Genomic DNA, 23,784 nt, shown 5'->3' with positions numbered 1-23,784 from the left:
GTTTGGATGTTTGCTAAGGAGAGAGAAAACTCAGACACAGAAATAAGGGCCGGGGCTCGGGGGGGGGAGGGGGGGGCAGTCTGGAATTATATTACCATATACTGTATCCATTTTTTTCACTAACTGAGACATTTAGCCCAAGATCTTCGTCCAGGTAACTGTATTACTACTAGTCAACCCTTTCAGTGAATGAACACGGAAAAGTGTCAACTAGCGAAGTAGTACATTTTCTTGTTTCATTTAGCAGACACCTTGTACAGTTGTCCCATGGTCCTGAACGGCAGAGACAAAGCCGCATGGCACTTCTAATGCCAGGACGGAGGGCTCCGTTCCCAGGACCACCAGGGCAATAAACATAGACCAACATGACTACTACATCGCTTGGGATAACATAGTACATTGAAGGGAATATAACGTCATGACACGGGCAGTGGGCAGGGTCAGTGGGCAGGGTAGTGTGTGAAGACATGCAGGACCCACCTGCTCAGCCCCAGAGAGGGCAGGAGGAGGACCATAAAGATGAGGAAGGTGTAGCATTTATGCATGGTGGTCCTGTTCTCCCCAGACCTGGAAACACAGACCCACAGTGAGAACACAGGAGCTTTTGGTACCTGGACCCAGTATGCCTGGACACACCTGATTGTCCTAATGTGACATGTGCCCAGGCACGCTGTGTGTGTGTACGTGTGTCATCATGTCCAGTGTGTGTGTGTGTGTGTGTTTGTATGTTTCCTAACATGTCCAGTGTGTGTGTGTGTGTGTGTGTGTGTGTGTGTCCGTGTGTCCTACCGTGTCCAGTGCCTCTCGAAGAAGGCAGAGTAGTAGACGATGGTGGGCAGCAGGGCAGAGAAGGCCCAGAGCAGTAGTGTGGGGAAGAACTGGGTCACGATGGGGTTCTGGGGGGGGGGGGAATATCACAGATCCCGTTAAATCCATGGTCTGAGCACAAACGCTGCTCACTGACATTTTGTTTCTCCACATTTCCACCATTACAGAAATAAGTTTCAGAGAAACCAGCACAGCATGTTAGTCTGAATGGGGTCAAACAGGGTCAGTGGTCCAGGGAACAGTTCGGAACACAAACTGACCTCTTACATTTTTGCTAAAACAAACATTATTTATTATATTTAACTGATGCTTTTTATGGACCCTACGTTGCTCATGTGAAAGGTGACTTACATTGAGGTACTCCACTGGTTTGGTGACGTTGAACTTGTCCATAGTGGAGATAATTATAGCAGGGGTTGTGAGGAAGAACAAGAGGAGGAAGAGGATGCAGTTGATGATGAAGCATCGCAGCCACCAGGTAAGACCTCCTACCGACAGGTGCTCCCTGGGTGGGGCAAGAAGAGGACGTCTTGGTCAATCACACCCAGGCTGAAAAACGTGTCCTAACTCCAGCCCTAGCTACATTAGATCTGACAAGATTGAACGTGAGTCAGCTATATGGTTTGAGCTCCACTGGATTTGCTTAACATCTGATACTATATCAAGCATGGATCAACAAAGGTGCTGGAAAAGGACTTTGTTGACTTGATAGCGGCACACAATCCTTCCCCTTTCTTGGCCGCACATTCATGCTGCAAACCTCCTGTTATTGAACGGTGCCAGTAAGCCTGACAAAATGAATCAGGGCACTGTAGTAAAAGCAGCACTCAATCTCATGGCGGCTAGCTAGCCAGTGCCAGGGAACAGCTGATGACGCTACTTCAATTCTACAGATACATTAGCTGCTGTATTCTTCTAAGAAAGGGCAGCATGACCAAGTTAAAAAACTGTTGTTGGACAAGCTATTGTTACATAGTTTTTTTTCACATGCTAGGTCGTTTCTTTATTTACATTTTTTATCTGCAACCGCTAATGAAGCGGTCAGGTTACAACAGTTTAGTCCGAATCAAGTGGCCCTATTAGATGGGATGGAAAATGCCAAAAACTGTTTGCTTCGTTACCATGAATGACAAACCTCAAGCCTCAAAGGGGCACCAAAAACATTTGTCCAATCCGTGATATTTCGCTTGGACTCACGTCATAAGATTTGGACAAACTTTACATTAAAATACCAGATTTGTTTTGTCTGTTAAATAAATCTTAGCTCCTGGTTGATCTGGTGAACAGAAAGGTTAGTTTAAAGTCCTGTCTTATGGTAACGGTCATTTTAACCATGTATTCATGTGGATTACGCCAGGTTCTGACCCCACCAGATTCATCAGACCATAGACATTTTTTCCCATCTTGAATCTCTAGTTTTGGTGATCATGTGACCACTGTTGTCTTCCTGTTCTTAGCTGACAGGAGGGGAACCTAGCATGGTCTTCTCCTGCTGTTACCCATCCCCTTCACGGTTCAACACGCTGTGAGTTCAGAAGAGTCTTCAGCACACTCCTGTTGTAGAGACTGGATATTTTGAGTGTTTGTGACCTTTCTGTCGCCCTGAACGAGTCTGGTCAAGAGGTTAGTTGTTTCTGAGATGCTGGAACCACAAAGCCACCAACGATCATTCCACGTTTTAGTGTTCTTCTCCGTTTTAGGGTTTGGCCTGATGCGGCCCATACATTCCTGGTCTACGGTGGTTTTACACTCTGTGACCCTTCTCGCGCACACTCTATGGAGCTGACGCCAAGTGATGATGCCAGATTTGTACAGTCTCTGCTGTGTAGAAAGCTGATAGGAGCACTCTGTGGTAAGTTAATCATCCAGAGAGGAAAAAGCTGCCCTTTTCTCTAATGTGCAGGGGAATTACATTATCCGAAGCCCCTGGATATCTAGAGGGGATACTCCGCATGTACCAAAGTCAGATAAACTTCAGGGGTTTATGACTGGATTATAAACATCTGGTCCAGGTGGTCCGGTCTGGGTGGTCAGGTCAGGTTAGTCAGGTCAGGTTGGTCCGGTCAGGTCTGGGTGGTCAGGTCAGGTTGGTCCGGTCTGGGTGGTCTAGTTCGGTCTGAGTGGTCAGGTCAGGTTGGTCCGGTCAGGTCTGGGTGGTCTAGTTCGGTCTGAGTGGTCAGGTCTGGGTTGTCAGGGTGGTCCGGTCAGGTCTGGGGGGTCCGGTCTGGGGGTGTTCTCACCAGTAGACGTTCTGTGGGTCTGGTGCGTAGCTGACAGTCCAGGAGTATGTGTGTAGATGATTGCTGAAGGCAGAAGACTTGGGCTCCCTCCGACAATGGCAGCCTTGACACTGACAAGCATTATAGTCCTTCAGGATACTGAAAGAATCAACAAACACCATTTTAGTCACCAGTAAACAAAAACACTGAGACAGTGTGTGTGATGAAGACACAAGTCTCCGTCACACACACTCACTCAGACACTCTGGGTTAAGAATGAAGGGGTAATAGTTCACCAAATCTACAGTTTTCAGGTGCAAGTTAGAAGTGGATATTGAGACAATATTGTACTGGCCAGTACCACAATCTAGATGTCCAGGGTTACCTAAAAGACTTGTAAATAACCTAGTACCATTGTAAGTCGCTTTTGATGAGACTGTTGGCCAAATGACTGAATTGTAAAAGATTTAAGCTCATACAACATGTGGCCCTTGCAGAGTATTGGCAGGGTGGCAATTTTAACCAGATTGTCTTGGCAGAAATGGTAAAGAATGCCTTGTTGCAGTGTAAAAAAAACGATTCTGACTTTAACTTTAGACTGACGGTGGGCGATCTGGGCACTGAATTGAGAAAGAGCCGTCAAGTAATTCTCCTGGAAGCGTGTAGGTGTGGACGTTCAGGAAGAGGACGTTTGGGAGGCCAGACGTGATGAGGCTCTGACTGAGGAGTGCACATGCTGTTGCTTGGTAGTAAGGAGTGGACACAGGTGAAAGGAAGTATTTAGGACGTTATAAAAGCTATGCTTCGGTTTGAATTCAAGTACGTTTCTGTGTAGTTGTTTGCTTCTGTTTAAAGAAGGGATTAGTCGCGTCCCCCACTCTCGCGTAACCTGGCATCCCTGTCACTGACAGACAGCGGCTTTGACGGCCCATCAGTCTGTAGTAGAGCATCAGTTAGCCGACATCATGGGCCAGTTAGCCGACATCATGGGCCAGTTAGCCGACATCATGGGCCAGTTAGCCGACATCATGGGCCAGTTAGCCGACATCATGGGCCAGTTAGCCGACATCATGGGCCAGTTAGCCGACATCATGGGCCAGTTAGCCGACATCATGGGCCAGTTAGCCGACATCATGGGCCAGTTAGTGTCTCAGACACACGCCAACACATTCTTACATGGCTGTCATGGCTTCGTTCTGAAAGGTCACAAAGGCCATTCCTAGAGGTTTGCTGTTGACCTTCTCCCTCTCCTTCCTGTACTCCTCCTTCAGCTTGGCCTCCAGCTTGGTGTAGTAGCTCACTGCCTCCTCCTGGAGGCCGGGGAGGGAAAACAGACAAGGTCAGAGGTTAAAACCCATCCACAGCGAGAACCCTAACCCTAACCTTGACCCTTAAGTTTGTAATTAAACTTAAACTGAGTCATTTCAGAGTTTAACTGAATCTCCCACTGCACTGACTAATCCCATTAAATTACTGCCTTAGGGCAGATATGCCTCCAGAAGACTGAGTGATGACAAAGCCCAGCTGTAATACAGGATTGGGTTTAATACCAATCATGTCAGTAAGTCATGTATTAGCTTGCCCATACATGGGACAGCAATGCCTCAACATATAAGCCAGGCTCAAAGTGAAATCGACCGGTGTGAACCGAGCCACAAAAAGAATTAGCTACCATGGTGGAATTAGCATTTTGCCATTGCCCACCATCGGAAAACATGCAAACATAAATAATCAGTAGAATCATGAAACTACTGGACTATATCATGCTTAACTATGTTGGGATATTGTTCATTAATGTATAAATACATGTAATTAAATACAATAATTACACTAGCATTATTGCACTATTTACATTACATTGGGTCTACCAGCGGTTGACAAGAGTCCTAACTCAACCACTAAGCCCTATCTCACAGAGCTGACAAAACTCCTGGATCCCACCCAGATCAGGGGCTGGGTCTCTGAAAGGGGCGGGGTCTCTGAAAGGGGCTGGGTCTCTGAAAGGGGCTGGGTCTCTGAAAGGGGCTGGGTCCCCAGATTTATCTCACCTGTTCACAGCCCTTGATCACACAGCAGCAGAGGTGACCACAGGGTTTGGGGTTGATGAAGGTGGGAATATGCTCCTTGGACTCCAGGTCTTTAAAGAACTTCATGCTACGCTCAGTCTTCTTCCTGTTTGCAGAATCACATTACTAGGTCACATGACATCCCAGATCAAATGATATTCCTGGTGTCTTTGAAATGGCACAAAACAGAGTGGACCACAGACACTGTGCAGCAGACAGCAGGAAATTCCTGCCCTTCATTCAGCAAGACACACCCAGTCTGCCCTTCATTCAGCAAGACACACCCACTCTGCCCTTCATTCAGCAAGACACACCCTCTCTGCCCTTCATTCAGCAAGACACACCCACTCTGCCCTTCATTCAGCAAGACACACCCACTATGCCCTTCATTCAGCAAGACACACCCACTCTGCCCTTCATTCAGCAAAACACACATGCACAGATGCACGCACGCACAAACCCTCTTTACCTTTCGGAGTTGAGTGACATCAGCCTGGCCACATCATAACAGATTCGAGCCTCAAGAACACAACAGTTTTCATACGCTTGTCTTTATGGAGAAAAAGAGGGAGAGAAAGAAGGATGAAAGAAAGAGCGGGATAAGAGACAAATGAGATTACATTCATGGAATTGGTGGACTATTTAATCCATGTCTGTTAGTAGGATCTCATGGCTTAACGAGGCCCTCGTCAGCATTTTAAGTAAGTCATAAAATGTAAATTACTATAATGAGCAAAGAGCTCTTCAGACAAAAGCATTTAAATAATACTCTCATGGATTGTCAATATGGCCACTGGTACAACCACTGCATAATGTAGGTCTGAATAGAGAAGGTGGGTTCTGGTCATGTGGGGTGAATAGAGAAAGGTGGGGTTGAATAGAGATGGTGGGTTCTGGTCATGTGGGTCTGAATAGAGAAGGTGGGGTTAAATAGAGAAGGTGGGTTCTGGTTATGTGGGGTGAATAGAGAAGGTGGGTTCTGGTCATGTGGGTCTGAATAGAGATGGTGGGTTCTGGTCATGTGGGTCTGAATAGAGATGGTGGGTTCTGGTTATGTGGGTCTGAATAGAGAAGGTGGGGTTAAATAAACATGGTAGGTTCTGGTCATGATGACCACAGTGAAGAGGATAATACTTTTTCTATGATCACCAAAACATTTAAAATCAAGGAGTGTGCATTCAATATTCTGGTAACCTAATTATATTTGATTATCTTCTTTTTAAAGACTAATATGATTATGTTTTATCATCCAAACCCTCAATAAGATTGAATTACACTAACATCCTGGTAGCTGCCTGCAGGCTACTGGTCAAAGAAATCTCACTCTTCCGGTCTCACTCCCTCACACTTTCAATCATACATTCCTAAACACCCTTCGGTCAAACGCTCTTCCAATTCCCTGAAGTCATAGAAGTGTCATTGTCTTACAGGTGTAGATCTCTGTCGCCCTGACATCTACATGGACTGATATACAAACAGGCTAGAATAGAGGACAGGAAAGAGCGCCGTGACGACAGAAGAGAGCGCCGTGACGACAGGAGAGAGCGGTATGTGAAGCAGATAGCAGGAGGAGATCCAGCTGTGTCCTCGTCTCTAAAACCCAAGCAGTGTCATCAGAGCACATGACTCCCTTAATCCTGTTCATATGCCTTCAGTTAGGAGCAATTACACTGGTATGCCTGCTATGGTAGGTAGACCCATGGAGCGTGCACATACACGCATACACGTACACACGCACCCTTCTTCCAATTATTATTTTTTTTAAACCCTAAAACTAAACATTAGCCTTAAATCTAAAGGTTACTCAAACTCTAATTAGCCTGAACTCCGAACGTCAATATGATCCTTACCCGTAACCACGAGCCTACAAATGCCCTCATGTCGCCTGATCTGACAGGAGTTACTGTACATCTGAGGACCTCCGATCTGAGGAGCTCTCTCACACACACGCGCACGCACCTCATCCAACTAGCTGAAGACATGAAAGTCTAAATAAGGTTAAACAGTTAACAGAGAGGACCCTTCCAGAGGACGCCTCCTGTGAGGATCAAATGGAGCGCAAGTGTTATGTTTTCCTCAAGGGACGCATTCCGAGCAGAAACATTTGGAGTTTTTGGACGTGAAATCAATGTTCACATATGCAGGAAATAGACAGCACTTACTCAAAGTGTTGCTTAATTTGCTTCTCTTCTGCGTACTTGGAGATGCCGCTGACAAATAAAGTGCGTTTCACCTAAGAGAGAGCAGAAAGTTCAGCTGCGGCAGACTGACAGCACAAACTGGACACCGCTAGATACCGGGGTGGCAATGTACAAGGAGAGAACGAACACAAGTAGTGTGTGTGTTTATGCGTGTTGTGTGCGTGTGTTAAGGGTCCTCACTAGGTCGTCCTCTCTGTAGTGCATCTTGGAGGTGTGTCTTCTCATGCTGTACACCGTCAGGAGCAGGTAGAGGAATGCAAAGGTGGTGTGGAGCCATAGCAGCATGTTACTGTAACACACACACACAAACACGCACGCACGCACGCACGCAGAGACACACACCATCCAGTTTGTAAGGCATTCCTTTTTGAATTGGCATTTCAATGAGGAAGCAAAATGGAGATTCACTTACTTGGCATCTAGATTGGCTATTGTGGTACGGCCAAAGCTGTAGGCATTGTTTTCTGTGGAAGAACAGAGGGTTAAGTCAGAGGAGACGAGGACCAGGACATCCAAACTCCGTGGCGTCGGAAGGGAGTGCGGGGGCACCCGGGGGCGGGGCGACAGTAGCCACTCCTTCCGACAGGAGGGGACATTGTGTTGTCTGCTATGGCTGTAAACATGTTGCAAATTAATCTGGCAAACTCAACAGGGTTTAATGTCACAGGCAGCTACGCAAGTTCAAGCAGCAAGCAGGTCCCACTAGCAGTTCAGGTGCCTGCAAGCCAGACGTCCATTGGTCATGGGAACAACTTCCTGATTATACTCTCCACCCCTGTACAACTCGCCCAAAACCAGACGGTCCACCACCTGAACACAATATTGCACAGAAATACTTTTCTGCTGGTTTTCATTCTCACTGCTTTCTTGAATTGGACGTTTCTTGTTATCTCTCCGGCAACTTGCTAGCTCTTATCCAGTACTACCAGCTTTCTAGATAGTTTTACAGCCACTCCCCAGAAGTGACTCTCTCCCTGGCTCTCGCTATGGCAACCAGTTCTACGCTCGTCCACCATCGCTTAAGCTGCAGCCGCCATTCACAAGGAGTAAGTCTCCCCCCTTTCTTTGTTTCTGTTGCGTAGGTGAGGGGCTGAGTTCCTGCAGTCACTTTTACAGTGAGTTTTAATGCCGACAGTCAGGTTTCATTGTGTTGGATCGGGCTTTGGTTCTCTGTAGATTAATTCTGTGCTCGTTGGGCATTCTAAGTAGATGCCAGTGGCTTCTCTGCATTGTAGCTCGCGTCGTAACGTGATTTGCCATTTTAAATACTGGTAACAACAACTCTTCTACCTGGTCACACTTACACCCACCTCTCTACCCATCCTCTCAAACTGTAACCCTCCAAGGCCTACAACCCCTTCAACCAAGCGCTGTCATTAAACCCGCCTCTCCGGGTTGCATTAGCAACCTTGTGGTTTGTGTCTGCCCTAAGAATGGAAGGTTTGAGTTGCAGGATCAAACCTTAGTCAAGTCATAACAGGAGTACTGGCTGGGACTAGGGTTCTAGCTAGCTGGGACTAGGGTTCTAGCTAGCTGGGACTAGGGTTCTAGCTAGCTGGGACTAGGGTTCTAGCTAGCTGGGACTAGGGTTCTAGCTAGCTGGGACTAGGGTTCTAGCTAGCTGGGACTAGGGTTCTAGCTAGCTGGGACTAGGGTTCTAGCTAGCTGGGACTAGGCAACTAACTCACTTACTTGTATTTGCCTCCACTTTGATGGTTCATGTGACAATAAGATGGGAATAAGTAAATCATGGAAACCCTCAGCCAACTTATAAAACAATATACATTACAATCTACTATCTGGCTAAAAACCTAAGTACTTAGAATCAACCTATAAATCAAGAGACTTGAATTTGAAACCATATAATATCCCCTTGTGTTTCAACCAGAACCCATAGGGAGCTTAGTGGACGACACAGGGGTGTCAGCGGACGACACAGGGGTGTCAGCGGACGACACAGGGGTGTCAGCGGACGACACAGGGGTCTCAGCGGACGACACAGGGGTCTCAGCGGACGACACAGGGGTCTCAGCGGACGACACAGGGGTCTCAGCGGACGACACAGGGGTCTCAGCGGACGACACAGGGGTCTCAGCGGACGACACAGGGGATAGTCTCTACCACCATCCAAGAGTTCAGTTTTTCTGAAGTCCCACCCCCAAACTCCACTCACCCAACAGATTTCCAGAGAAGTTGACTGGCAGGACGATGCCCACTGAAAGCACACCGACCACCACCAACAGACCAATGATGTGCCTCTGGAAGGACAGGTAATGGACTGCATCCTCCCCACACTTGTCTCGTATCTCCTCATCCCTGAAGAGAGCACATATTTAACTTAAAAAAAGAAGTCCCCTGGGCTGCATTTAAACAGGCTGCTAAATTCTGATCTTCTATGGGGTTTGACTTTTTTAGATTTGATCTGAGGGTCAAAAGATCAGATTGGAAAAAAAGATCAGTGGGCTGCCTGTCTAAATAATACAAAGCCCTGGAGGCAGAGTCGATAGTAAGGACACTGTCAGAGACACTAACCAGTGTCGGTACTCCAGTCCTCTGAACAGACATTTTGTTAGCCCACACAGTACCACACAGGCCCACACAATCCCACACAGGCCCTCTCTCGGTTACACAAACATAAAAAAACACACTTTATGAGACTCACTTTATACGAAAGATGGCCGTCAACCAGGAGCAAAAGCCCTGAAGAGAGGGAGATGGGAGAGATTAGGATGGCAGATTTAATCCCTGGTGTTAACCCAAAAGGTACTGTAGACCGGTCATGATACAACAGAGTTCGTGACATGCAGCATTAGCTACAGAGCTTGGGACGAATCAGGATTTTGCAGGTTTTTGTTCTAATTTCAGAAGTTGGGATTGTTGTATGGTCAGAAGGAAAGAGCTCTTTGTTCTGGCCCTGACCTTTGTAATTTCGGACCACTTAACAGATCTGAACCCATAACTAAATTGAGCATCTGACCAATTACGCAATACTTTAGATCTGAGGCAAGTAAAAATAACTGTATTCAATTACATTACATTAGGTTAGGTCTCTTAAAGAATACATTAGATTGACTTTAAAGGAACAGTTCATCCTAGATTCATATGTGAGTGAAATTCTGCTTACCCTGAATGTTTTGCAGTAGGTTTATGCTCACAATGCAGCTTTTGTGGCACTGGACACAGTATCAATTCATGAATTTGGACTATGCTAATTCCAGGCTGGGACAGAGATGAATAACGGCTTCAAGATCAACTCAGGGTAAACAGAATTTCACCTAAATATGAGTTCAACAATCTAGGTCAAACTATCCCTTTAATATCCCATTGAGTCAATTCCTCTTCCAGTGCCACTTCACAGCTGTTGGCCTCAGAAAACCAGCCAGACCGCTACCCAACCCAAAACATGTCTAAACTGAACATGTCTAGCTCTTCCCAAAATATATCCAGCGCTTTAATTAATGCACACAGCTTAAGTAGACAATGCTGACAATTTGAAGAAATCTCTAAGAAATGCTTTCAAAAGTTTGGTCATCAAGGTTAGTGCCACCACTCTATATAAAAAACAAAAATAATATTTTGTTATTCTATGGAAAGAAGAAAAATATTATGCTACTGTAATTTCTCCTTCTGACTGCAATTTGGTGGTCCCTGAGAAGAACTGAAACTGCTGCCCTAGTGATGTTCCTCCAGTAAAGTCCTCCCATAACCTTTGACCCCAGTAAATACCAGAAAAAAGTACTTACGGTGTCTCTCTGCTCAAAGTCCATTGAGCTGGAGACAGAGGTCAGGCGTTCATAGCGATCAGGAATCTCCGATGTTATGGCAGATGCCACACTGCGCACACAATTTTAAAAAGATGGATTAGCCTAGTACTGTACAACTACACACTTGGACACAGCATTAGCCTAGCTTTAGCCTAGCTTTTGCCTAGCTTTTGCCTAGCTTTTGCCTAGCACTCCCACCAAAACAACAAACCAGATTTAAAATAATAACTCTGTGATATCACCATTGTAGTAGTGCACCAACAGTGTTTATTTACAGGGTAGTTAGCTCAGTGGGCTCTGAAATAGGCTGGAGAGGTGTGTCCTGACTCGTGTCTTCGCAATCCCTCAGGTCGCTGTGGAGACAGAGTTGGAATCAATTCCTTTTCCAATCATTCCGTCAGCTCAGGAAGTAAACAGTTCAGTAATGCAGACGGCCGTGGCGAATTGCATAGGGGTATTAGTTTACTTTCCGAATGGACTGAAATGAAGGTAATCACCCCAAACCCCAAGAGAGATAGGGTTGGGTTCTGAGCATGAGGTAAGCCAACCTTCCATGAAAACCAGCTGTGACAACAGTGATTCAGCACAGACCTCTAAAGCCCCATTCCATGCATTTGTAGGATTCTAGAGACACCAAATGTAAGGCAGACACCCAAGGCTGTTAAGACAGAATGGAAGGAGAACCAGGAAGAAGCATGGCTAGCTAGAGAAAAGAACAGCATTGACAGAGACACATAAGACCAGAGTTCAGACAGACTTATATTTTGAGAGTTAGGACATTGGTCTCAATGGGGGGCAGCTAGGTGGCGTGTTTCCTACAAGCCCAACAGTAAATCTTGTCTCTGGAGGGGTGGACACCACTGCCTGATGATCCAGCAGAGATCTCAGGTCCTGCAGCTCTGACACGGATATAAATCATTTTTGAGTCACACGAAGCAAAGCCAGATTGATCCCAGTCTTAGATCCTGTACTTGTTTCCCAGGCCTGTCCACTAGCCTGGACTCTGGTTATGATGAAGTCAAGCCCCAGCAATGGAAACACTGCTGCATGCCCCATTTAACCAAGAGCTTCCTTCACTCAATGTTTTACCTGGCTGTTGACAACCCACAGACATAAAAAAATATGGCAGAAATGGATCTGGGTCCTGTCAGACGCCCTGTTGGGAACTCCATTAGTGTCGTACGAGCTGGGTAACCTCTAGCAATGCTGGATGTCAGGCATAAAACTACATTAGAAGGATGGCCCCGCCCAGAGCTCTTAGAGGTCCGTAAAGGAATGGTGTGTAGTGTGTGTGCACAGGGTGGGGGGGGGGGGTGTATTGTCTCCCATCCAGATGTTGTCTCACAGAGCTTGGGGATGGGTGTTTTATCTAGCAGAGAACCGGAATCACCACAGACTGACATCTTCAGGAAGAGGTGGCTGCTACTACCAGTACAGACGCACCACAGACCCACAGACGGCACAGGAACTGGAGGCAGGGACAGCTTGTGTTGGAGGGGAGGACCAGGAGGTGAGAGGTCTGTGCTAGTTACCTCCCCTCCCTGTAAGAATCGCACCTGTCAGGCGTGTCGAGCGGTACGCTAATGTACGAGGACAGGAAGTGACTGCTGCGTGTTAAAGACGTGTATTATGACACACAAGCACACAGAGCTGATTAGTCAGGAAGAAACTGCACCCAGGTACATGTGTATGATTTAACGAAGAGAGAGACAGAGAGACCGGTAGAGAAAGAACCAGCAGAAGGAAAGAAGGGAAATGAGGATGAGAGAACTGATGAACAACAGGAGTCTGAAACAGAGGAGAAACGGAGGAGAAACGGATAAGAACGGCCTGAAGGTAGAGAAGGAAAGCAAGATCCCACCAACCACCAACCCACACAGTAGAGAAAAGCCAACCCAATCCAGATCAGCCAAGCCTAGGAAGGAATGAAAGGAGCTGATCGATCCTAGAAAAAGGGAGCAGAGAGATGGAGGGAAGCGGCAGGGTCACAAGGAGGAAAGAAGTGGTGTGACGCAGCAGGGACATACTATTCCTGGTCATCCAGCCGGCTGTACCGTTGGTCGTGTCTTCAGATAGGACAAAACAAGGAAACAAAAGACGGTGGAGGTCAGCTTTGGGAGTCCTAGAGGTCAAACTAGAGGTCATCTGAACATGTTCACAGTCACTTGTCCCTGGTCCGTGACACAGTTCTTCGGCCAGCGGTGTAGTATAGATTTAACATTAAAGACAATTTCAAAAAACAGAATTAGGAACACTGTTATGCCAAACTGATATTTTTAGTATTGTTTATATATTATCAATAAGAATGTACGCACAGTAAATACACAAAACATGTAATTCAGCAGACAACGAAAGCAACCTATAGTCTAACGGAAATCAGATGGTCTTTCTGAGAAAGATTCAGAATTAAGCTTGAACAACGACACAGAGTGATCTTTAATCCAGAAGCACTTTGGACCACCAGAATCAGGTCTAGTCCAGTCAGCATGTTCTCACTCTCTGTTACAAAGGCGACCACTTGGCCTGAATCTCTCCTCTTCTCCTTTCTTTTCTTAGTCCACTGCTCCCTCTCGGTTTCGCGCTCTCCTAACACAGCTGAGACAAGACGGTTGACTCCCATGGTGAGACGCCATTATATGTCCAGCTGTACAAATTCTGACGTGTTGCAACATCACACACATAAATAAATATTGCTCTCATCTGCTCTGCACTGATAAAACTAACTTGATAGAAACTACAAACAGGAAAGGTTTACACTACAAGTATTTGGTGAGGTGACTGAAGCCTGGAGCAGCAGGATATGTTCCTCTTGACACATTGCCCTCTGTCAGAAGATTCAACTACGTCCTTTAACTTAGAATGATCTCTTACTCCAGTACGACAGACCAAGCTCCCTCACCAGTACAAAAGGATCCGTCTGTCTCTCGTCAGTACCCTCCGCTGCGTATTGATCGCTCTCCCATAGTGATGCATCTCTTCAGTCTCTCAGTCACCAGCATAAACCGACTTCTCTCGTTATCTCTTTCCAGTGAATCTCTCTCACCAACACAAACTGATCTCTTCCTTAGTTCCACATCTCGTGAAAGTGTCTGCCAAGTGGCAGGTTAACCGTGTTTGGGCTCTGGTGAAAGTGTGACTCAGGGAACTCCCCGATGCTAAGGTCTCGGGTTCAATTCCTTCTGGGATCACATGCTACGATGGCAGGAGGGTTGCTTTACCTGTCTGCGTCAGTGACCAATGCCAGTCGGCCGTAGTCCCACGCTACCTTCCTCAAGATGGAGAACACGAACAGGAGTACCTGAGGAGGCAACGCACACATTAAAACAATAAGAGGTTCAATTCTTGTCAGAAGGTCTAATTAGTCCCACTCTGAGTTTAATCAGGTGGGAGGGGCCTCCAATGTAAACAACACCGTAATCAAGTGGGAGGGGCCTCCAATGTAAACACCGTAATCAAGTGGGAGGGGCCTCCAATGTAAACACCGTAATCAGGTGGGAGGGGCCTCCAATGCATACACCTTAATCAGGTGGGAGGGGCCTCCAATGCAAACACCTTAGTCAGGTGGGAGGGGCCTCCAATGTAAACAGAGGGAGGCGAGTCATCCATTTTACACCTTAAAGACAAGGACACTGTTACTCCAAGTCCAACCTAAGATGTATTCAGGATATAACTGTTACAACACATCTGAGCCAAGCACACTTCATCTCTGTGCTCTCGGTCTTTCTGTCAGTGTCTACCCAATGCACCATGACATCCCTGTGACTCAACAGTAAAAACTAAATAAATGCATCAGCCCTCGGAGCCCGCCACTCACCAGAAAGCACATGAAGTCGAGGGCGAGCACAGTGGGCACCCCCCCGAAGGGCAGGCCCTGGAGCACGGTGGAGCGGATGCGTGCAGTGTAGCAGTATTCCCTGGAGGTCTCGCCTGATCTGGAGGTGTTGCTCGCCTGGGTAGTGCAGTCAACTGTGCTCCCGCCTGGACAAGAAGCCCCCAGGACCGCAACCGAGGACTGGGCCCCCAAAGCCGCCATAACCACCACCACCCTCAGCAGGATGGACATGCCGAGGCCTCGGAAAGGATTCAGTCACACGCTCACTGTGGCATCTTCAACACCTGAAGGACAGAGAATCATGATGAGGTGGTGGGGGGGGGGTCAGTGGAGAACAACCAAAGACGTCTTCTGGTGTCTCTGATGATATTCCATGGTGGCAGTGGCTGCAGATGTGTGTCTGAGTCTAGATGCAGGGTTGCGGTCAGGAGAGGCAGGGTCCCATTTGGGACAGCCTCACTACTGTAGATGTTCTATGGGTGAGTGTTTATGGTCACCTTTCCGGTCTCACTGTTTGGGGTGAGTCATTCAATCGGAATCTAAATATAAATCAAATGGTGATTGATTGATTTCCTAAAATACCCCCACGGCTACAAAACAAACCCTGAAAATAATGAAAGAGTGCAAACACCCCAGGCTAGTATTGGACGACAAGGGTTAGTGCACCGATGCCATTTTTAAGAAACTTCAGAGACTTTATTTCTTACGAAAACTAAATATAAGTGTATACGATGCTGCAGTCTTTATTTTCCCATATATTAACCAAGCATAAAGTTACCTAACCGCTGTATATCGTAGCCGAAACGAAGTTGGAAGCGATCTTACACCTCTCCAATTAATATCTTCTGAATTCAGAGGTTTGGCCAAGAAGGGTACAGACCCCTCCGTGGGCCGAAAAGGGTACAGACCCCTCCGTGGGCCGAAAAGGGTACAGACCCCTCCGTGGGCCGAGAAGGGTACATATTCTCCCTGGGTTGACAGTGATGTGTGTGTGTGAACCTTGTGCCCTCTATTAGTCTTTTGTTCTCCAGCAGCCTCTCCCTTGCACTCCGCCTTTCCTCCGGGTTCTGCCTCTCCTTCCCTCCCTCCCTCTCCCTTTCTACATCAGCCTCTCTACCCCACACTTCTCTCCCCATTTCTTTTCTCTTTTCTTTCGTATTCTTTCTCCCTCCATTTCTCTTCCCTCTACAGTGTCTTCCTCTTCATTCGGGTGACGTCACAGCATTCCAGGAGGAGAAATGCATTGAACAGTTGAGCACTGGTAAAATGTGTGTGTGACATCAGTGTTAGTAGGTCGAAGGGCAAAACTGTCTGTGTGTAGTACACGGAGTGTTCGTTCACTGGCCTAAACTGAGAATAGCCCAAGAACCATAATGACCCTTCCAGACACGCAGAAGCCTCTAGCAGGGCCCCATTCAGAGGAGAAACAGAAATTTGTGTTTCTATTAGACCTACCATTCAAAAGTTTGGGGTCACTACGAAATGTCCTTGTTTTCTGTGAAAACACACTTGAAATCAGTTTGAATAGGAAATATGACAAAATGAATAGGAAATATAGTCATTTTAAACAATGTGTCCTTCAAAATTCGCTTTTGTCAAAGAATTCTCCATTTGCAGTAATTACAGCCATGCAGACCTTTGGTATTCTAGTTGTCAATTTGTTGGGGTAATCTGAAGAGATTTCACCCCCTGCTTCCTGAAGCTCCTTCCACAAGTTGGATTGGCTTGATGAGCACTTAACATCTCAAGCTGCTCCCACAACAGCTCAACGGGGTTGAGATCCGGTGACTGTGCTGGCCACTCTGTTACAGACAGAATACCAGCTGACTGCTTCTTCCCTAAACAGTTAATGCGTAGATTGGAGCGGAGTCATTGACCCGTTGTAGGAGGAAATGTCTCCAACCAAGCACCATCCACAGGGTATGGCATGGCATTGCAAAATGGAGTGACAGACTTCCTTCTTCAAACTTAGGAAAGAAGTGTTGTGGACAGACATCTATCTTCCTCTGTCCAGTGTCTATGTTCTTTTGCCCATCTTAATCATTTATTTTTATTGGCCAGTCTGAGATGTCTTTTCTCTGTGACTCTGCCTAGAAGGCCAGCATCCCGGAGTCACCTTATAATTTTTCCTTTCACCTAGACTGTTGTTTTGCAGGTACTATTTAATGAAGCTGCCAGTTGAGGACATGTAAGGCGTCTGTTTCTCAAACTAGACACTCTAATGTACTTGTCCTCTTACTCAGTTATGCACAGGATCCTCCTAATTTCTCTCATGGAATAGCGTCAATGTCTCAGAAAAATATAAACTGATGAATATCAGAAGAAAGTTCTTTGTTTCTGGCCATTTAGAGCCTGTAATCGAACCCACAAACACTGATGCTCCAGATACTCAAACAGTCTACAGAAGGCCAGTTTTATTGCTTCTTTAATCAGCCCAACCATTTTTAGCTATACTAATATAATTTCAAAAGGGTTTTCTTATGATCAATTAGCATTTTTAAATAATTAACTTGGATTAGCAAACACCCTTGGAACACAGTACTGATGGTTGCTGATGATGGGCCTCTGTACATTTTGTAGACACTCCATTAAAAATCATCTGTTTCCAGCTACAACAGTCATTTACCACATTAACAACATCTACACTGTATTTCCGATCAATTTTATGTTATTTTTAAAACAGAATAAATCAAAAACAGAAATCTCTAAGTGACCCCAAACTTTTGAACAGTAGTGTTCTCCATATTGAATTTGCTCAATCTGTGAAGGAGAGGATGGAAGGCCTTTGAAAGTCCCCCGAACACCCCAGCCTTTCTGCACTTCAAACGATCCATGCCAGATGATTCTGTCAGCATTTTAAAAAGCGGAGCTGAGGGTTGTTGTGATCGACGTAAAAATAACGGCCAAAAACCTGTCAGGAGGAAAACCCTGCGGACCAACACTTGCCGTGCCCTGTACAGCCAATCAGGTTTGGGATTAGTGAGGTAACTTCGGTAACTAAAACGGCCCACCTTTTATACAGGTCAATCGCTACGGCAACTAATCCTTCAAAACTAACCTGCTCCGGGACAGGATTACTCTTGGCTCATTCAACCTACGCTACATCAAATGTCAGCAACAAATTGAGGCCCGATGAAAATCAACCCCTTGCTCTCCCTAATATTCTGCTAATTTAAAAGTTAAGTTCAGCAGGTTTGTCAATGTGGCCTTGCTTTTACTCCTCCAGTAATTGTAGATAATCCCCTAAACCCTTAATTTAGATTTGTTACATAAAACACTGGTTGTCACATTTCGCCGAGTCATCACATGCCAACTACAAAACAACAGGAAACTAAGACTAACTAAGACTGTTACAAAATCCTACAAAACAACATGAAACTAAAGCTAACTAAGACTTTTATCCCACAAAACAACATGAAACTAAGGCTAACTAAGACTTTTATCCTACAAAACACTCCAACATACTCACATAACGTCAGAAGATTTTGGGAAAAGTCAAAAACCATATTGGCAGACTTGATTCATTGGTAACAGCACCATTCGAACATGATTAAATGCAGTGGGGGAAAAATATATCGCGGCTATGTTTATGAAATAACAGAAATGGTTTCTAATGTATGGCATTTTAGAAAATGTGTTTCTATAATGCAACTAAATTATTAAAAAAACAAGCACACAGAGTTAAAATAAGCCCACTTCCCCTTAAAAGATGCAGACTGGGAAGATATTTGACTAATCACATATATTTAAAAAAAAAAGTGTCCCATAGTAAAACAGGTTAATGACTTTAAATCCTGCCACAGACGGGCCAGGCTGCCACAGACGGGCCAGGCTGCCACAGACGGGCCAGGCTGCCACAGACGGGCCAGGCTGCCACAGACGGGCCAGGCTGCCACAGACGGGCCAGGCTGCCACAGACGGGCCAGGCTGCCACAGACGGGCCAGGCTGCCACAGACGGGCCAGGCTGCCACAGACGGGCCAGGCTGCCACAGACGGGCCAGGCTGCCACAGACGGGCCAGGCTGCCACAGACGGGCCAGGCTGCCACAGACGGGCCAGGCTGCCACAGACGGGCCAGGCTGCCACAGACATAGTACAGATGAAGTCTGAGCTGGAATGTGAAGCTAACTGAAGCTGGCTGGTTTCAAAAGACTGTGAGTAGGTCTATTTTGCTTTGTGACATAACCCTCAGACCTACACAAAACAGTTCTGGGCCCATAACTGCAGCTATACCAAAAGCAAACCAACACAACAGCATCTGTTGTAGGCCTACAACCTCATGTTCATGATTGTCTGTTGCACTGTTAGGCTACTTACCAGACAGGCTTTGTTAAACACTAGCAAACACATACGTTTACCAAGGCTTGTATTAGACACAGCATTGTGGGAAAAAAAGAAGTTTCAAAGTCTAGGCAAGTACCGTCTCAATGACTCAGCACAGAAACCATTTTACCGAGATATTGCCACCCATGTCACTGGTGCAGCCGGTTGGCATGACGCCCTCCCTCCCCACAGACAAGCTCATAACAACACAAATAGGAGTGTGTAGGGCTTTTATTATTATTATCACATGACTCAATTCGTTATCTGCTGGGTGAACTGAAGCTGAGGTGTGGAGAATGTCTAGTCACAACAGCCTAAATGTTGGGGGGGGGGGGGGGGCAGAAACAAACCACAACTTGTGTGGACCGTTGATTTGTCGACAACTCTCCAAAGTGCTTTAAACTCCAGCATTATACCAATCCAACGGACTGAACAGGTGGCTGAGAATGGAGAATCTGGGTTAAGTTTAGAACATCCTTAGGATTTTAAGAGGCTAAGCAAACAATTAGGATTAAAAAAAAGTATGGGGAACGGAAAGGCAGTTTGGGCAGTGTCACGTCTCAAAGGCCACCCCAGAACCCACAAACCTGGTGAGAATAAAGCTAGGGGCCTCATGCGCAATGCCCCGTTCCTGGTGAGAATAAAGCTAGGGGCCTCATGAGCAATGCCCCGTCCTGAAGAAAAAAAAAGCTAGGGGCCTAGCCTGGTACTAACTATGCAACAACGACACAGCCTTGTTTATTAATTTAACAGAAATATCATGTTTTTCGAAATGACGAAAGGTACCGGTATGAAGTGATATTGTATTTTGCAGCGTAGCATTTTCAGAGTAGGTAGGCTGTTAGGTGGAGGTTTGCTGTTAGCAAACAAGCTTATTTATATAGCACAATTCATACATCGAAGCAATTCAATGTGCTTTACAAAGAAAAAGATAAATATATAAAAATACAATAAAAAACAAATACTCAAATGAAAACATCAAATCAAATGAAAACATTATTGTAAAAAAACACAATAAGAAAACATATAAAGATTAAAAATGGGATAGAAACATAGGAAGCTATAAGGCTAAACAGTGCGGTTAAGTTTAAGAGCTCAGTCATAGGCATGTGAGAAGAAAAGTGTTTATAACCTGGATTCAAAAACGTTTGGGGCATGTCTAAGATCTTCTGGTAGTTTATTCCAGTTGTGTACAGCATAAGTGCTAAACGCAGCTTCTCCATGTTTAGTTTGGTCTCTGGGCTCTACTAGCTGACCTGTGTTCATGGATCTAAGAGCCCTGCTCGGTTTATATTCTGCAAACATATCAGAAATGTATTCAGGTCCTAAACCATTCAGAGATTTATAAACTAAAAGCACCACTTTAAAATCAATTCTGTAACTGACTGGAAGCCAATGCAAAGATTTAAGAACCGGAGTGATGTGCTCTGTTCTCTTGGTCCTGGTTAACATTCTAGCAGCAGCATTCTGAATGAGCTACAGCTGTTTTACAGTCTTTTTGGGGAGTCCAGTTAAGAGGCCATTACAGTAGTCAACCCTACGAGAGCTTCTCTTGGTCTTTTTGGGACACCAAGCCTTTGATTCTGGCTATATTTTTTTTATGATAGAATGCTGTTTTGGTGACCAATTTGATATGACTGTTAAATGCGAGGTCTATCAGAACACCAAGATTACGCACTTGATCCCTGGTTTTAAGGGCCCAAGAATCCAGCTCTTTACCAATACTTGTTCTTTTATTATTGTTGCCAAACACAATAATCTCAGTTTTATCTTGGTTTAATTGTAGACAATTTTGGTTCATCCAGGTATTTATGTGCTCTAAGGTGAATGTGTTGCTCGGTTGCCTGTTAGGTGAATGTGTTGCTCGGTTGGCTGTTAGGTGAATGTGTTGCTCGGTTGGCTGTTAGGTGGATGACTGATGACCGCTCAATTGTTTATTCATTAAAATGTGGACCCACAAATAATGTACCCTCATTGGCAAGACCCTTGGTCTGATTTAAAAAAGAAAGTGACCCAGACATCTAGGGAGAACCACCTCGTAGATTCCAACTCAAACTAATGATGGTTCTAAAATCCCCCAGAATGGCCAAAATACAAATGAACTATTCTCTCCAGTCAAAAACACACTGAATGTCTATAAGCCAACACCTCCTTGAACATGTTCACATTCTGTTGTATCAGCGCCTCAGAGCTTCATGCATTTAAAGGGCCACTGTGTAGACCCCCTGTTTCCAAGGTTCAAAAGGCTGAATTTTAAACAATGACAACTTGTCTACTCCTGCCATTACCGGACGAGATCAGATTAGTATTAGCTAGTACAGTATCAGTCTGACCATCCATTTCCCCTGAAACCAGCAGAACTTCAGCCTGTCGGGGATGGTTGGAGGGTGACTTGAGACCACAGAGCAGAAGTAGGACATGCTGATGCTAGTTGTAATCCATCAGGAAAACAACTAGTCAAAACACTTCACCCCCAGAGTCACAGGACAGAAGGAAATCTAGACAGGCTGCCTGGCCTACATGCAAATATCCTCCCTGTCACTCCGATTTGACGAGACAAAATGGTAGCAGTCTTTCCAAATGATCATAAGCTTTGTTCTTGCCGGTCTTGCCCTACGATGGAGCAAGACAGTTATGCTACACTGAGCTTGTTAGGCTTATTACAGGCGTTGGGCCAAAGAGGGAAGACTGCTATTATTTGGGTTTTTTACAGCGGAGGTCTCATTTAAAATGACAGAAAAATCGAAAATGGTTCTTAGTATTTCAGTGTGAAGGAATCATTGTGTCAAGTGATTTAAATGAATCAAACCGGCTTCCGGACGATCAACAGTCAATGTTTTAAAATCTCCAGTTTAAAAAAATTACGTAGTGATGCGTTTTCACACACTTCCAGGCATTATGAAAGGAACAAAGTTACATAAGTGGATCACCATTCAGTGATCACCAGTCAGCGATGGGATCACCAGTCAGCGAGGGGATCACCAGTCAGCGAGGGGATCACCAGTCAGCGAGGGGATCACCAGTCAGCGATGGGATCACCAGTCAGCGATTGGATCACCAGTCAGCGATGTGCCTTACAGCACTTCAAATTTGCGTTGATTTTATACTAAATTATTCTATTTATGATATGAAAAGCAAACTATGAACAGATCTCAAATTACTAGTTAAATTAGATAAATGGTCTTTTAGTTTAAACTGTTTAGGATAGACTTGCGTTTGCAGGAAGAAAACAGAAACAGCTCAATTTATACAACCACATGTAGCCGCTATCTAAGGTCATTGACCTACGCCATGGACCGACGGACAAGACATTTCTTTTTAGTTTATTTTGCAACACACTGCAGAGTAGCAGAGCTAAACCAATTGAGTAACATCCCCGAATGGAGTGGCTGGATTGGACCCAACACTATCATGACTTAAAACACCACGTAACACCCACAAACTCTGTCCGTAGAACTCACTCCCAAAGTCTGTGTGGTTTTCCTACAGACACAGAGCCAGGCTAAGAAAAGCCAGACTACAAAGAGCTTTAACCCCTGATGGAAAACATAATGATCCGTTAGGTCATCGTTCTAAATACACAGAACAAAAATACAAACGTGTTGGTCCCACGTTTCATGAAGTATTAATACATTTTATTTTTTTTAAAGACAAAGTTTCCATATGAACAAAGTGTATTTTTTTATTTATTTAAAAATAAATAAAAAAACCTGACAGGTGACAGGTGTGCCATGTTAAGAAGCTGATCAAACAGCATGATTACTGGGCATGTTCTGAGGACAATAAGAGGCCACTCTACAATGAGCAGTACGGTCACAGATGTGTCAATTTCAGCAAGTGGGCCGTTGGCATGCTGACTGCAAGAATGTCCCCCAAGAGCTGCTGTGAGAGACCTTACCGAGTACTGTTCACGTTTTGTTATAAGAGCATCAACATGCTATGGTCAGTGGAACTGCACTCTCAGCTGCCCCATAAGAGTCTTACAAACAAAGCAATTGTTGCTTGGATGCACAAGACTCGCACAACATGGAGTGAAAATATACATCCATGAGATATTTCCTTTTATATTTTGAGTTTCAATAAACTGACACAAATTTCTAAAAACCTGTGTTTGCTTTGTCATTATGGCGTAGTGTTTAGACTGACAGCAAAAAAAGATGTAATTAATTATAAATTAAGTGTACAACGCAAAAAAAGTTGCAAAAGTGAAGAGGTCAGATTACATTTCTGAGGCACTGCAGGTGGATGAGGACTATTCACTTAATAAAACAGAGGTCTTCTGATGTCGGGACGAGGCCAAGCTATCGTCTTAGTCCTGTGCTAGTATGTTAACTCAAGGCCAAAAGCTGCGTACCGCTGTAGTGTTGACATTGTTAATGATTGACGGCCTATCGTTTGCTGAGCCCATAGCTTCTATTCAATCTTATTACAGCTTATCACAACCCAAGCAATTTGTCTCTTTCCTTATCTAAGGAATTCTCGGCCAGTCAACTCATACCATCAACTATAACATGCAGTCCAACAGGGTTACACTTCTGAGCATGTCACAGC

The 23,784-nt window shown here is 45.2% G+C and overlaps 1 protein-coding gene across 7 annotated transcripts in view; it reads right to left on the bottom strand.

The window, feature by feature from the left end:
- LOC105028001 (CSC1-like protein 2) overlaps positions 1 to 23,784 on the bottom strand; it is a 33,057-nt gene that overhangs the window by 5,954 nt on the left and 3,319 nt on the right. For 3 of the 7 annotated variants that reach the window (XM_010900421.5, XM_020046705.3, XM_020046704.3), the window contains exons 2-19: positions 14,893 to 15,194; positions 14,297 to 14,376; positions 13,106 to 13,144; positions 11,354 to 11,431; positions 11,058 to 11,148; positions 9,977 to 10,014; positions 9,488 to 9,630; positions 9,007 to 9,021; positions 7,727 to 7,778; positions 7,495 to 7,603; positions 7,276 to 7,346; positions 5,583 to 5,663; positions 5,096 to 5,219; positions 4,224 to 4,357; positions 3,069 to 3,206; positions 1,180 to 1,333; positions 790 to 896; positions 481 to 567 (exon numbers count right to left, since the gene is read on the bottom strand). In XM_010900421.5, the coding sequence (XP_010898723.1) occupies positions 481 to 567; positions 790 to 896; positions 1,180 to 1,333; positions 3,069 to 3,206; positions 4,224 to 4,357; positions 5,096 to 5,219; positions 5,583 to 5,663; positions 7,276 to 7,346; positions 7,495 to 7,603; positions 7,727 to 7,778; positions 9,007 to 9,021; positions 9,488 to 9,630; positions 9,977 to 10,014; positions 11,058 to 11,148; positions 11,354 to 11,431; positions 13,106 to 13,144; positions 14,297 to 14,376; positions 14,893 to 15,141 (1,790 nt within the window). In that variant the 5' untranslated portion in view covers positions 15,142 to 15,194. Of the gene's footprint in view, positions 1 to 480; positions 568 to 789; positions 897 to 1,179; positions 1,334 to 3,068; positions 3,207 to 4,223; positions 4,358 to 5,095; positions 5,220 to 5,582; positions 5,664 to 7,275; positions 7,347 to 7,494; positions 7,604 to 7,726; positions 7,779 to 9,006; positions 9,022 to 9,487; positions 9,631 to 9,976; positions 10,015 to 11,057; positions 11,149 to 11,353; positions 11,432 to 12,634; positions 12,686 to 13,105; positions 13,145 to 14,296; positions 14,377 to 14,892; positions 15,195 to 23,784 lie in introns of all 7 variants that reach the window. The other 4 variants (XM_010900422.5, XM_034292173.1, XM_010900424.5 and 1 more) reach the window with 4 other exon arrangements.

Source organism: Esox lucius, chromosome 5 (genome assembly GCF_011004845.1).
Source record: "Esox lucius isolate fEsoLuc1 chromosome 5, fEsoLuc1.pri, whole genome shotgun sequence".
NCBI classification, from domain to species: Eukaryota; Metazoa; Chordata; class Actinopteri; order Esociformes; family Esocidae; genus Esox; species Esox lucius.
The sequence above is the reverse complement of the archived record's forward strand: the minus strand, read 5'-3'. Positions and strand labels throughout refer to the sequence as shown.